At 40.9% G+C, this 13,525-nt stretch overlaps 1 protein-coding gene across 1 annotated transcript in view; it reads left to right on the top strand.

Moving 5' to 3' along the window:
• Window positions 1-13,525, top strand: part of CDCP1 (CUB domain containing protein 1) — a 51,815-nt gene that overhangs the window by 28,333 nt on the left and 9,957 nt on the right. The window contains exons 5-6 of the mRNA XM_048838847.2: window positions 8,372-8,599; window positions 9,407-9,787. Coding sequence (XP_048694804.1) covers window positions 8,372-8,599; window positions 9,407-9,787 — 609 coding nt within the window. The remainder of the gene's footprint in view (window positions 1-8,371; window positions 8,600-9,406; window positions 9,788-13,525) is intronic.

Raw genomic sequence — 13,525 nt, 5'->3', positions numbered from 1 at the left:
TGAAAGTAGGCTTCCTGCTTTTGTTTATAAACATTGGGGTTGAGCTACACACACGCTGATTTTGGTAGAGAATACTATTTGACTGGCTGCTGTTGGAATCTTTGAACTTTGGACGCAACATGAGTTTAAGCAAATAAGTTGCTAAGCAACATTGAGAGATCTGTGGTACTGTGTTGGATGCCAGGAGGGTTTCATTACAGCAAGGTGAACAATATTCCCTAATCTGCTAGGAGGGGTAAAAGGTACTACAAATTTACACTGCATTTTTTAAAACAAAAGCAAATTAAGACACCACCCCCCTTCTGCTTCAACACATGTTCTGTGTTACATGTGCATTGAGTAACTGAAATCTTTCTTTTAAATTGTCTGTAATGTCATATCTTGCATTCTGTACACAGTAACTATGCAGGAGGTAGCTTGTCAGTAATCAGTACATCCCCTCTCCTGGGACCTGATTCAGTTCTCACTGAAGTCAGTGGAAAGACGCTCATTTGGTTAACTGAACTGGTTAGTCCTGCAATGTGTTTCAGTATAGAAATCAAGGTCTTATTTAGACATAGTCGTGCAATTTTATTTTCCCTTATTTGAACCAAACGCTTTCATAACTTGCTGCAGGGCTGGAAAGCCAAACACAGCAGCACTGTGCTAGTACATGAGAGCTGGAGACTGGAACTCACTACAGCATAAACAAACCGACCAGTGTAACTGATCAAGCTCGATAAAATGAAAACCAATGGCAAGACCGTTGAGAAGTAAATTGGATATAAAATTACTTCACTTTTAATCCTAGATGTGGTATTAGTAATATAAATAAGGACTTTTTTACTATTCTGTGCAAGTTCTTGTACTGTGCCCATTATCATGATAATTACTCAGTAGGGTAATAAGCAAGATTACTTTTATCTAGATATTGTCCCTCTACTAGTAGGACTATTTGAATGTGTAGGGCATTCTCCTATATCATGCCATTTGTCACTCAGACTAGGTTAGCCAGGTCATTTTGTATCTTCTACTCTCCAACTGTGATTGGAATAACACATCTAAAACAGAATAAGTTGTTTGACCAACTGTTGCTAAAATCTATGGGGTTCTGGGCCATACTACTGGATATTAAACAGACTATTTTTAATAGTTTTAGTGGTCACTTTAAAGTCAATATAAAGAACTCCATTTAAAACACTGATAGAAATTTCTTATCACAGAGGAGCACATGGCCTTTTTCACAGTGAATGATTTTAGAGGGAAACATGTCCTTGTCAGCAAGAGACTTTAACATCTTTGCAGAAATCTTTGCTCATTTTGGGAAGAAGTGGAATCAGTTTCTGAAACTCAAACACTTGAAGAGTTCCACTGTGATTTTCAAAAGTATTCTGTGTTGGCTTAATTCTGCTTTCACTGGAGTCCTTGAATTCAGTGGAAGCATTGTTAGGCCAATATGAAGTACTTTTAAAAATCCCGTATCCTGTTTTTATTGCACTGTATGCCTACTAATCTAAACTAACCTCACTAGAAAAAAAGTCCACTTAGTTACAGAGAATATGTTCAGATAACATTAAAGGTGTAAGTTAAAAAAAACAAACAGTAAGATGTGCAGTCCATACAACCTATAGGATGAACATCCAACGTCTTGGAGACTACTATAATATTCAGACAATATAATGAACTGTGTTAAAGACAATTCCTGGTTTTTGTTTTTTTTTTAATTTGTCTGATGCTTAGTATTCTTTGAATGGAATTTAAATTTTCTTTTCTTGTTTTATTGTGACTATACTTGTTTCTGAAAGTACCAGAGACATTAAAGGTCGGAGACTCTTGGATTAGGTGTCTTGACTGTTTTCTAGAGTACATTGACAGGGATTCTTTGGGTCTATCTATTTATGAATGAACAAATGAATGCAAGATCTGTAGCTAACAAGGCTTATCAACATCCATGATTTCAGAATAGAGGAGGTGCCCTGACTGGATGATGATGGGTGGGGACGGGTGTATGTGTTTGGATTTGTTTTATTCTATTTGTCTCTAGATTAGTGGTTCCCAAACTTGTTCCGCCGCTTGTGCAGGGAAAGCCCCTGACGGGCCGGGCCGGTTTGTTTACCTGCCACATCCACAGGTTTGGCCAATCGTGGCTCCCAGTGGCCGCGGTTCACTGCTCCAGGCCAATGGGAGCTGCTGGAAGCGGCGGGACGCAGCAGGTAAACAAACTGGCCTGGCCCGCCAGGGGCTTTCCCTGCACAAGCGGCGGAACAAGTTTGGGAACCACTAATCTAGAGACAAATAGAATAAAACAAATCCAAACACATACACCCGTCCCCACCCATCATGTGTTTGGATTTGAAGAAGAAAAGGAGTACTTCTGGCACCTTAGAGACTAACCAATTTATTTGAGCGTAAGCTTTCGTGAGCTACATCTCACTTCATCGGATGAAACCTATATATGTAGGAATGTCTGTGGGGGTTTTTTTGTTTTGTTTTTTGTTTTTTTAACTGAGCTGACAAGTTACTCTTAACCTACACTAACTTCAAAATCACAGGTTAATGTAAGCTGATACTTCTGGGTAAAGTGCAGCCCTGTGGAACCGCTTGATAGAGGAAATGACTTGAAATACTGTTGCATGTATTAAAAGTAATAACCCTGTTACTGGAGACTAGATGGTGCAAGTAATAATGAGCTGAAAAGTTATTTATCTCCAGGTGGTCTGGATTCAGCTCCTGTTGGCAGAGATTGAAAAATTTACATATGACAGCTGTCAGGCTAAAATGAGTTGGTGAGTTAAGAACAATTGCTAGTGGATAGAAGTCCACTTTGCAAAACCATCACTGCAGCTGCTGCTAATTTAGCAGGCCATCTCTGCAGGGAGCAAAGATGTAATGGATTCACCCTAGAGGTGATCCATCTAGGTAGTGGTTGTGACACATCAGCAGTGCCCATTTGTGGTTCATGGAATATGCTTTAACCTTTAATCTGGCTCCATTCGTGAGCAGCAAATTCCTCAAATCCTCAGAGGAAGTTCAGGTTTGACAAAGCATGTTTGCTTATATTCAGTGTACAATGTGTCTTGAAACCCTAACTGAGTAAAAAGCATTATTCAGTTAATCCATCTTTGTATCTTTTCTATTTTGGACAGTAACGTGGAACTTTAATGCATTATGTCCTGCAGACCAGATATTAACCTAAAAAACCTTGCAGGCTGTTATATTTTATAAAATGCAAATAATAAATCTCCTAGGTTTAACTAAGAACAGTGGTTTCTCTGGGGATTTTAAAGGATTTCATGAGTAGTTTTATATAATTTTTTCCTTCAAAGGCTCCAAATACCTCTTATGCATCTATTGAAACTGTGCTGATTTTTTTTCCTCTGTAATGAGAAACTAATTAGAAGCACATTTAACTTCCAGATTAAAAAGAAAATTGATACCTGCATGATCTAAAGGCATCCCAAACACTTGGACAAGTTTTACTGTTGTCCGCAGTGCTTATAGTTGGGTGCCAGGGAAACATATACAGCTGTTCTCAATTAAAACAAATATCCTATCTGTGCTACCACATATAGCTGATACAAATCATGGAGGAAGCATGACCTGGTCATTAGGGCACTGGACTGGGAGTTGAGAACTGGATTCTCTTCCTGTTGAGCTGTTGACTTACTGTGTGACCGTGGGCGTATCTCTCTCTTTGTGCCTTAGTTTCCCATATATAAAATGGGGATAATGCTGCTCACCCACCTTTTGTAATGACCCCATTTTTATGCACAATGGCTAAAATTTTCAGATTTTTGCCTGCATAATGTTGAGCACCAAAGTAAGCTGCCTGATTGTTAAGTACTAAATGCTCACAGCCACCTCACGTGGGTCTTGTGGTTGTGTAATGCCTCTGAAAATGCAGGCCTGTCAGTCCATACTTGATATAGGTGCTCAGCTAGTATATGCACATCCTCAATACCTGCGTCACAGCCACTTATCCTTCTGGCTGAGGACAACCTTTGGAGTCTCAGTGGTACCACTCAATTGGCCAGAGGAATCACTTAACCGAAGTGCTTCTATCCCTTGAGAGGAGTTTAATTGATTGCTTTACTACTGAACCAGTCTAGTAGCTCATACCTTAAGGGAGCAGAACCTTACAAGCTCTCTGTGACTGAATAATAATAGCTTTTCAAAAACTAGACTGAACTGAACAAAGTAGTTTGTCTGTCAGGGCAAATGCAGCAAAAAGCCACATTTAACAGAATCCTCTTTCCCCTTTGATTTCCATTTAGAAAACATTGTGTGGGACCTCACAAACCAAGGCTCTTATCTTGCATTAATGGAAGAGGCCCAAAAATAGGTGCAGTGGGACTAAGTCCAAGTCCTCTTCAGTTAAATATGCACACCTCCCTAGCTCTATCATTTACCATATATCATGATGCTTCCTGAGCAGTGGGAAAAGGTCTTTCTTTACTCCCGCTGGAGGCACACACAGACACATCCCTAGAGCATTCAGTTGATTGGCTTTCTGAAAAAGAACAATGTTCTCTGGGTTTAAAAACAAGCACAAGTCTCTTACAAACAGCCTATAGTCCCTGGCCTGGTCTACATGGGAGGAAGGGGGGTGGGAATCGATCTAAGTTATGCAACTTCAGCTACAAGAACGAGGAGTACTTGTGGCACCTTAGAGACTAACAAATTTATTTGAGCATAAGCTTTTGTGGGCTAAAACTCACTTCATCAGATGCATGCAGTGGAAAATATAGTAGGAATATTTTATATACACAGAGAACATAAAACAATGGGTGTTACCATACACACTATAATGAGAGTGATCAGTTAAGGTGAGCTATTACCAGCAGGACAGGGGGGAAAAAAAAACCTTCTGTAGTGATAATCAAGATGGGCCATTTCTAGAAGTTGACAAGAACGTGTGAGGAATAGTAGCGGGGAAAAATTGGGTTTTAGCCCAAGAAAGCTTATGCTCAAATAAATTTGTTAGTCTCTAAGGTGCCACAAGCACTCCTGGTTTTTTTTTGCGGATGCAGACTAACACGGCTGCTACTCTGAAACTTCATGAAGTGATCGACTTACCGTGGTGTCTTCACCGCAGTGAGTCGATGGCTGCTGCTCCCCCGTCGACTCCACCTGCGCCTCTCGTGGCGGTGGAGTACAGGAGTTGATGGGAGAGTGCTCGGGGGTCGATTTATCGTTTCTAGACTAGATGCGATAAATCGACCCCCGCTGATCCAGCTGGTAGTGTAGCCATACCCCCGTGTGTGCCATAGACCTACAAAGACTTAAATGGCCTGGTATCCTACCTACCTGAGAGACTGCTTAACTCCCAATGCCCCAGTAACACGACTACAGCCAGTAGGCTGTTTGAGCAGGATTGCACTCTTTATAAAAGAGGGCGGGGGCTATTGGCAGGGCATTCTTTGTGAGGGCCCAGGGACTCTGGAGCTTGCTCCCCATCCCCCAAAATAGCCCATATTTGATGACCAGGCATTCTGAAGAAATCTTGTGTATGAAAGGATAGAGAAGGATAAAGGTCTGTTGTGGGAGGGGACAGACCATTTTTCTGGATTTTTTTCATGTTTGCCATCCGCTGGCTGAGGCAGATTGTTACCAACTTTTGATTATTGAAGGCTGCTAGTTGGTGTTGTCAGTATATTTGTATTTATTGCAGCTGTCTGTAAATTTTCCAGTAGAACAGTTTTCTGTCAGAAAATGATTCTACAGAATCAAAATGTTCTGCGTGAACATGTCAATTCCATCCACACTTTTGATGGAAACCAGGCAGGCTGTCCAGCTTACAGACTCCCCAGCTAGCCAGCTGCCCACTTAGAGGACTCCCCATGTTCTCTGCCTGGAGTTTGTTTTTTTTTAAAAACTCCATTTTGGTTCTCTTGAAATAGAATTTTCTAAAATTTCTGTTCCATAGAAAAATTGACATTTCCAACTTGTTTCTGATTCAGAACGAAAATACGTCAGAAATACCAATTTTTTCATGGAATGGAAATTCCAATGCTCACAGAGCTCTAATATTGTGCTCAGTGGTTATTGTAAATTAAATTACAAATTAGTTGCTCATGGCTTTGGACATGTGTGTATTTTAAATGTCAGATCTAAAGAAATAAGTATTGGGAAGCCCTCTTTTAAACTATATGATCTCAATAAACTTTAACAGTTTTGCAAATATACCATATTTGGCAGTTTCCCCTCCTCTTTGGATTTTGTTGGCTGAGCTTAATTCTGAAGAGACTCCAGGCAACCAGACAACTTTGTTCACAGCTGAGCTGAAGAAACTTAAATTGTCTGATATGCTTGTAAATGGGGGGGTGAAGATAACCTTGCAATCGATGTAAATCTGAGAAATGAGAACTCTTCCATTTCAAATCACTAAGTGTGTGACCAGTAGAGCTGGTCAGAAAATGTAGAAAAGCTTTAGCAAACTGTTTTTGCAAAAGTTTCATTTCACTTTTTCAAAATTTCAAAACTACTATCAGTTCTAATAGCCATTAGTTCTCGGTTGTGGCTCAACATGAGCAGTACTTTTTGACCTATCTCTCTGTCCTTTCCTGAGTGCCCTTTCAGGAGACAGGCCTCGTGCCTGCACTCCTCTCAGGGTGAAATCCCATGATTCGCCCAATTTTCTGCCTGGCTTTTGAGACTACAGCACCGCTGTTTTCCAACCATGTTTCCTGACAGGCCCAGCTGATTTTGGTTCCTGCAAAAAAATTCTCTTCAGGAGCCGTGATCAGTATGAAAATGCACTGACTCCAATTAGCTTCTTGAAAACAAAGTACCATTTATCCATAGGAACACAGCATCCAGAGAAAAAGGCTAAAACAACAAAAGGCCTACATGCATGACTCTCTTACCTAAAACTTAGCAATGCAATTTAGGCAGGCCCCACTTATTCTAAATTCACCACCCACCATTCCTCCACTTTTGGGGATCAGGGTTCCATCTGCATTCCTGCAGATTCTGCCTCTCTGGTTTCTCTCAGCTTTTGTACTGAGGCTTTCTTTTAAACTCTCCCAAACCATTTCATTTGCCCCATTTGGATTCCAGTCTCCCCTCGCCTAGTTACCAGCCACCATGTTGATCAGAGGGGGGTAAAACTTCAAAGGAATTGACACCTGTATTGTTTAAGTACAGGTGATTGGCTATCTGGACCCATTGACTTTGATTCCTGCAATAATGCAAAACCACCTGACTGACTTAATCCCTAGATATCCTTTAACAAGCTGCATCTTAAGCATCACACAGAGGGTCACATAGTAGTCAGAAAAAAATGTACCACTATCTCCCAAGCTCTTCATTCTCAATTTTTGTTTTTTAGGGCTTAAAATAAAAACACACAAACCCAAAATGTTAACATCACAGAAAAGTACTTCAGTTCTTTGTGAAAGTAACATCAGATCAGTATTGCTGTAGTTTATGGTATGTAATACAGAGAAATGAAATTAATTAGCTACATAGTACCAGTATTCCATACTTACTCAGCAAGTTTCATCCACAGATCTCAAACCACTTTACATGGGTAAGAAAGCGTTATCTCCATTTTACAGGTGGGCAAACTGAGACACAAAAAGGTGACTTGACTTGCTCAAGGTCACACAACAAGTTTGACACAGCTGGCAGTAGAGCCCAGAATTTCTGATTCAGTCTGGTGCCCTATCCACTGGTCTGTTATGACCATTTTATAGCACCTACTGTGAATACTATAGTTGTGACCTAAAGAATTTTCTATAGCAAGCTCCTTATATTCTTGCATCGCCTTTTCAGAAGGGACTAGCATACACGAAATTATGTGGGCAAAATTTTTTTTTGGCAAATAGTAAATTTGCTAAAAAATGCACTTCGGAGGGGCATCAAAACTATTCGCAAATTCATATCAAAGTCAGCTGAAAGTTTCATCCAAAAAGAAAAATCTTTTTGAAATATTGAAACATTTGACACTTTCAGAATGAACCGTATTGACATTTCCAAAATGAAATGTTTCAAAACGACATTTCTTTTTCTTTGGGTTGAACGTTTTTTTTTTGTTTTTTTTTTTTTCTGTTTTTTGTGTTTTGGTGACTGAAACTGGAAAGATTCGGTTTCCTTTCAAAATTATCTGGATTTTTTTTTCCCCAGAACCAAAACAAAGTATCAGCTGTTTTCTCAGCTCTACATATGATGTGGAATGGGACTTTGTTATAACAGGCTAACTCCTAACCCAAAAACAGTTATTTGTATTAATTCCAATAGTGTAAAAAGTAAATAATGCTTTCCTAGCTAATGTAAAGATAAGTCCAACATCTGATTTTTGGAGAAGAGAGGAATGGGACGAGGTTCCAGTTCACCACATTTCTTTAATTGCTGTGTTGATCTAATTCTTTTTTTTTTTTCTTCATTTCAGATGCAACATACTTGATTGACTTAGTCAAAGAGAGGGACATAAGTATAACCATACAGCCAAAATCACGACACAGTGGGCATCCTTTGCAGTTTGAGCCAGAATGTTTGATATGTAAAGATCCTAGAACCTGTGAACGTAATGTAACTTTAACATCAGGCACCATTTACAGGATTTTCTTCCTGTGTTATGATTTGGAGAATCTGAGGATCACAGCTGAAAAAACCATAGGTATGACAATAGCCTTGAATGTTGTTACCTACAGAAGGGTTCTACATGTTCTCATTTCCACAGTATTCTACTGAAGGTTCAGGCTTGTAAATCCTGTCTTTCATTTGTGCTTAAGTGTAGTTGGCTTGCAGACAGGCGCTGAACAAATAGGTGGTGGGTACAGTAAGTCAGTAAATAAACACAAACTGGTTTAGGATGTAGGGATTTGGTGACCGACAAGAACAGCATAGCTAATCCCTAGAAAAATTCAATCCTAGCACATGGAAGACAAGCAAGTGAGAGGGAAACTTCTTGCTTAGTGCTGGAACCTGTCTTAGGGCAGGGTGTTAGCAAAGCTCTCCTTCAAACATGGGGCAGGTGATATCCACGCTTCTTATACCAGATGTCTACACAATTCCATGGAAAATCCCATGAAGTCTGCAGACAAATGGTGATGGGAAGATAATATCCTGTGTGCTGACCAAGAGCCATCAGGCAAACTCTGTGCATTGGTATTTCTCAGTTTCCGTTAATGTCCTGTAAGAGTCAGGAGAAACACACTCATTTTATTAATGGTTACTATGGAAAATATAGTGGGAAAGGTGGGTATATGGATGTACTCTATAGTGCATCCCCACAGGACCAGAGCTAATGGGGAATTTGAGTTATTTCCATCTTTCAGCACATATATCCCCAATACCAAACAATGGAACTCTGCTGTTTTGTGTTTGTACAGACCTAAGCACTCTAGCACATAGCAAAATCTCATTTTAATAGCTCTGCTCAATGTGAAAAGTATAGCAATAATCTGTGTCTCTATGACTGCAGCCTGTTGGGATCTCAAAAGATGCCAAAAGAAGATCTATCACCTCACTGTGCCCAGGGCTATTTCCCAGCTTCCTGTTCGGCTGGATAAGTTTATTTGGAAGCTATTGGCTCCAGAAGAGATCAATGTGGAAATAATGTCTCCATCCTTGAAGCTACAACAACATATCCAAGAGCAGAGGTGCAATACAAGTTACAGCTATGGCATTGTCAGCACCACCAAGGGAAAGGAGTTAAACCTTGGTATATTCTGTCCTGGTGGATCCATTGAAAAGATTCAGATGAGAGACAATATCACCATATCCCTAAAAACATTTGGCAGAGGATTCCTCAATGACTCTCTTAATCAGGATCTGAAAATGTCTTTTGTGCCATTTATTAAAGGTAAGGTGGAGGTCTATTCCCTCAATCCATTCCCCAACTCCTTCAGTATATCCGTTAACACATAAGTGTTGTACATCCGATAATAAAATAACAGGAGTTAAATTTCTTACCGTCCAATTCCAATATCATTTGTCAAGGTTCCTCCCCCACTCTGAACTCTAGGGTACAGATGTGGGGACCTGCATGAAAAACCTCCTAAGCTTATCTTTACCAGCTTAGGTCAAAACTTCCCCAAGGTACAAAATATTCCACCCGTTGTCCTTGGACTGGCCGCTACCACCACCAGACTAATACTGGTTACTGGGGAAGAGCTGTTTGGACGCGTCCTTCCCCCCAAAATACTTCCCAAAACCTTGCACCCCACTTCCTGGACAAGGTTTGGTAAAAAGCCTCACCAATTTGCCTAGGTGACTACAGACCCAGACCCTTGGATCTTAAGAACAATGAACAATCCTCCCAACACTTGCACCCCCCCTTTCCTGGGAAATGTTGGATAAAAAGCCTCACCAATTTGCATAGGTGACCACAGACCCAAACCCTTAGATCTGAGAACAATGAAAAAGCATTCAGTTTCTTACAAGAAGACTTTTAATAAAAATAGAAGTAAATAGAAATAAAGAAATCCCCCCTGTAAAATCAGGATGGTAGATATCTTACAGGGTAATTAGATTCAAAAACATAAAGAACCCTCTAGGCAAAACCTTAAGTTACAAAAAAGATTAACTATTTCTGTCTGTTTCTATTCAGCACAATTCTTTTCTCAGCCATTTAAAGAAATCATAATCTAACACATACCTAGCTAGATTACTTACTAAAAGTTCTAAGACTCCATTCCTGGTCTATCCCCGGCAGAAAACCAGCATATAGACAGACACACAGACCCTTTGTTTTTCTCCCTCCTCCCAGCTTTTGAAAGTATCTTGTCTCCTCATTGGTCATTTTGGTCAGGTGCCAGCGAGGTTACCTTTAGCTTCTTAACCCTTTACAGGTGAGAGGAGCTTTCCCCTGGCCAGGAGGGATTTCAAAGGGGTTTACCCTTCCCTTTATATTTATGACATCATTACTTGAGCAAAGCTTCCTTTGAATCAATGGAAGTTTTGCCTCTGTAAGAAGGGAGTAAAAACTTCAGACTTGGAGTTGTAGGTGGGTAGTTATGATGGAAATCCTGCAGGTAAACATGTTATAACTGGTTTCAGAGTAACAGCCGTGTTAGTCTGTATTCGCAAAAAGAAAAGGAGTACTTGTGGCACCTTAGAGACTAACCAATTTATTTGAGCATAAGCTTTCGTGAGCTACAGCTCACTTCATCGGATGCATACTGTGGAAAGTTTAGAAGATCTTATTATATACACACAAAGCATGAAAAAAATACCTCCTCCCACCCCACTCTCCTGCTGGTAATAGCTTATCTAAAGTGATCACTCTCCTTACAATGTGTATGATAATCAAGTTGGGCCATTTCCAACACAAATCCAGGTTTTCTCACCCTCTCCCCCCACCCCCGCCCACACACACAAACTCACTCTCCTGCTGGTAATAGCTTATCTAAAGTGACCACTCTCCTTACATTGTGTATGATAATCAAGGTGGGCCATTTCCAACACAAATCCAGGGTTTAACAAGAACGTCTGGGGGGGGGGGGGGGTAGGAAAAAACAAGGGGAAATAGGCTACCTTGCATAATGACTAAGCCACTCCCAGTCTCTATTCAAGCCTAAGTTAATTGTATCCAATTTGCAAATGAATTCCAATTCAGCAGTTTCTCGCTGGAGTCTGGATTTGAAGTTTTTTTGTTTTAAGATAGCGACTTTCATGTCTGTAATCGCGTGACCAGAGAGATTGAAGTGTTCTCCGACTGGTTTATGAATGTTATAATTCTTGACATCTGATTTGTGTCCATTTACTATTTTACGTAGACACTGTCCAGTTTGACCAATGTACATGGCAGAGGGGCATTGCTGGCACATGATGGCATATATCCCATTGGTGGATGTGCAGGTGAACGAGCCTCTGATAGTGTGGCTGATGTTATTAGGCCCTGTGATGGTGTCCCCTGAATAGATATGTGGGCACAGTTGGCAACGGGCTTTGTTGCAAGGATAGGTTCCTGGGTTAGTGGTTCTGTTGTGTGGTATGTGGTTGCTGGTGAGTATTTGCTTCAGGTTCGGGGGCTGTCTGTAGGCAAGGACTGGCCTGTCTCCCAAGATTTGTGAGAGTGTTGGGTCATCCTTCAGAATAGGCTGTAGATCCTTAATAATGCGTTGGAGGGGTTTTAGTTGGGGGCTGAAGGTGACGGCTAGTGGCATTCTGTTATTTTCTTTGTTAGGCCTGTCCTGTAGTAGGTGACTTCTGGGTACTCTTCTGGCTCTATCAATCTGTTTTTTCACTTCTGCAGGTGGGTATTGTAGTTGTAAGAATGCTTGATAGAGATCTTGTAGGTGTCTGTCTCTGTCTGAGGGTTGGAGCAAATGCGGTTGTATCACAGAGCTTGGCTGTAGACTATGGATTGTGTGGTGTGGTCAGGGTGAAAGCTGGAGGCATGTAGGTAGGAATAGCGGTCACTAGGTTTCCGGTATAGGGTGGTGTTTATGTGACCATCGTTTATTAGCACTGTAGTGTCCAGGAAGTGGATCTCTTGTGTGGACTGGACCAGGCTGAGGTTGATGGTGGGATGGAAATTGTTAAAATCATGGTGGAATTCCTCAAGGGCTTCTTTTCCATGGGTCCAGATGATGAAGATGTCATTAATATAGCGCAAGTAGAGTAGGAGCGTTAGGGGACGAGAGCTGAGGAAGCGTTGTTCTAAGTCAGCCATAAAAATGTTAGCATACTTTGGGGCCATGCGGGTACCCATAGCAGTGCCGCTGATCTGAAGGTATACATTGTCCCCAAATGTAAAATAGTTATGGGTAAGGACAAAATCACAAAGTTCAGCCACCAGGTTAGCCGTGACATTATCGGGGATAGTGTTCTTGACGGCTTGTAGTCCATCTTTGTGTGGAATGTTGGTGTAGAGGGCTTCTACATCCATAGTGGCCAGGATGGTGTTATCAGGAAGATCACCAATGGATTGTAGTTTCCTCAGGAAGTCAGTGGTGTCTCGAAGGTAGCTGGGAGTGCTGGTAGCGTAGGGCCTGAGGAGGGAGTGTACATAGCCAGACAATCCTGCTGTCAGGGTGCCAATGCCTGAGATGATGGGGCACCCAGGATTTCCAGGTTTATGGATCTTGGGTAGTACATAGAATATCCCAGGTCGGGGTTCCAGGGGTGTGTCTGTGCGGATTTGATCTTGTGCTTTTTCAGGGAGTTTCTTGAGCAAATGCTGTAGTTGCTTGTTAAACCCTGGATTTGTGCTGGAAATGGCCCAACTTGATTATCATACACATTGTAAGGAGAGTGATCACTTTAGATAAGCTATTACCAGCAGGAGAGTGGGGTGGGAGGAGGTATTTTTTTCATGCTTTGTGTGTATATAATAAGATCTTCTAAACTTTCCACAGTATGCATCCGATGAAGTGAGCTGTAGCTCACGAAAGCTTATGCTCAAATAAATTGGTTAGTCTCTAAGGTGCCACAAGTACTCCTTTTCTTCATGTTATAACTGTATTACACAAAAATGGTGATAAGTGACATGTTACTACTAAGAAGATATTGTGTTTTTTTTTCTGTATGAATCACTAGTCACCATTGTAAGTGATGCTTTTTATTTTAGAAAAGAGTGGCTAAGTAATGTATTTAA

The sequence above is a fragment of the Caretta caretta genome, chromosome 2 (assembly GCF_965140235.1).
Source record: "Caretta caretta isolate rCarCar2 chromosome 2, rCarCar1.hap1, whole genome shotgun sequence".
In the NCBI taxonomy this organism is placed as follows: Eukaryota; Metazoa; Chordata; order Testudines; family Cheloniidae; genus Caretta; species Caretta caretta.
This window is presented reverse-complemented; position numbering and strand designations above follow the sequence as displayed.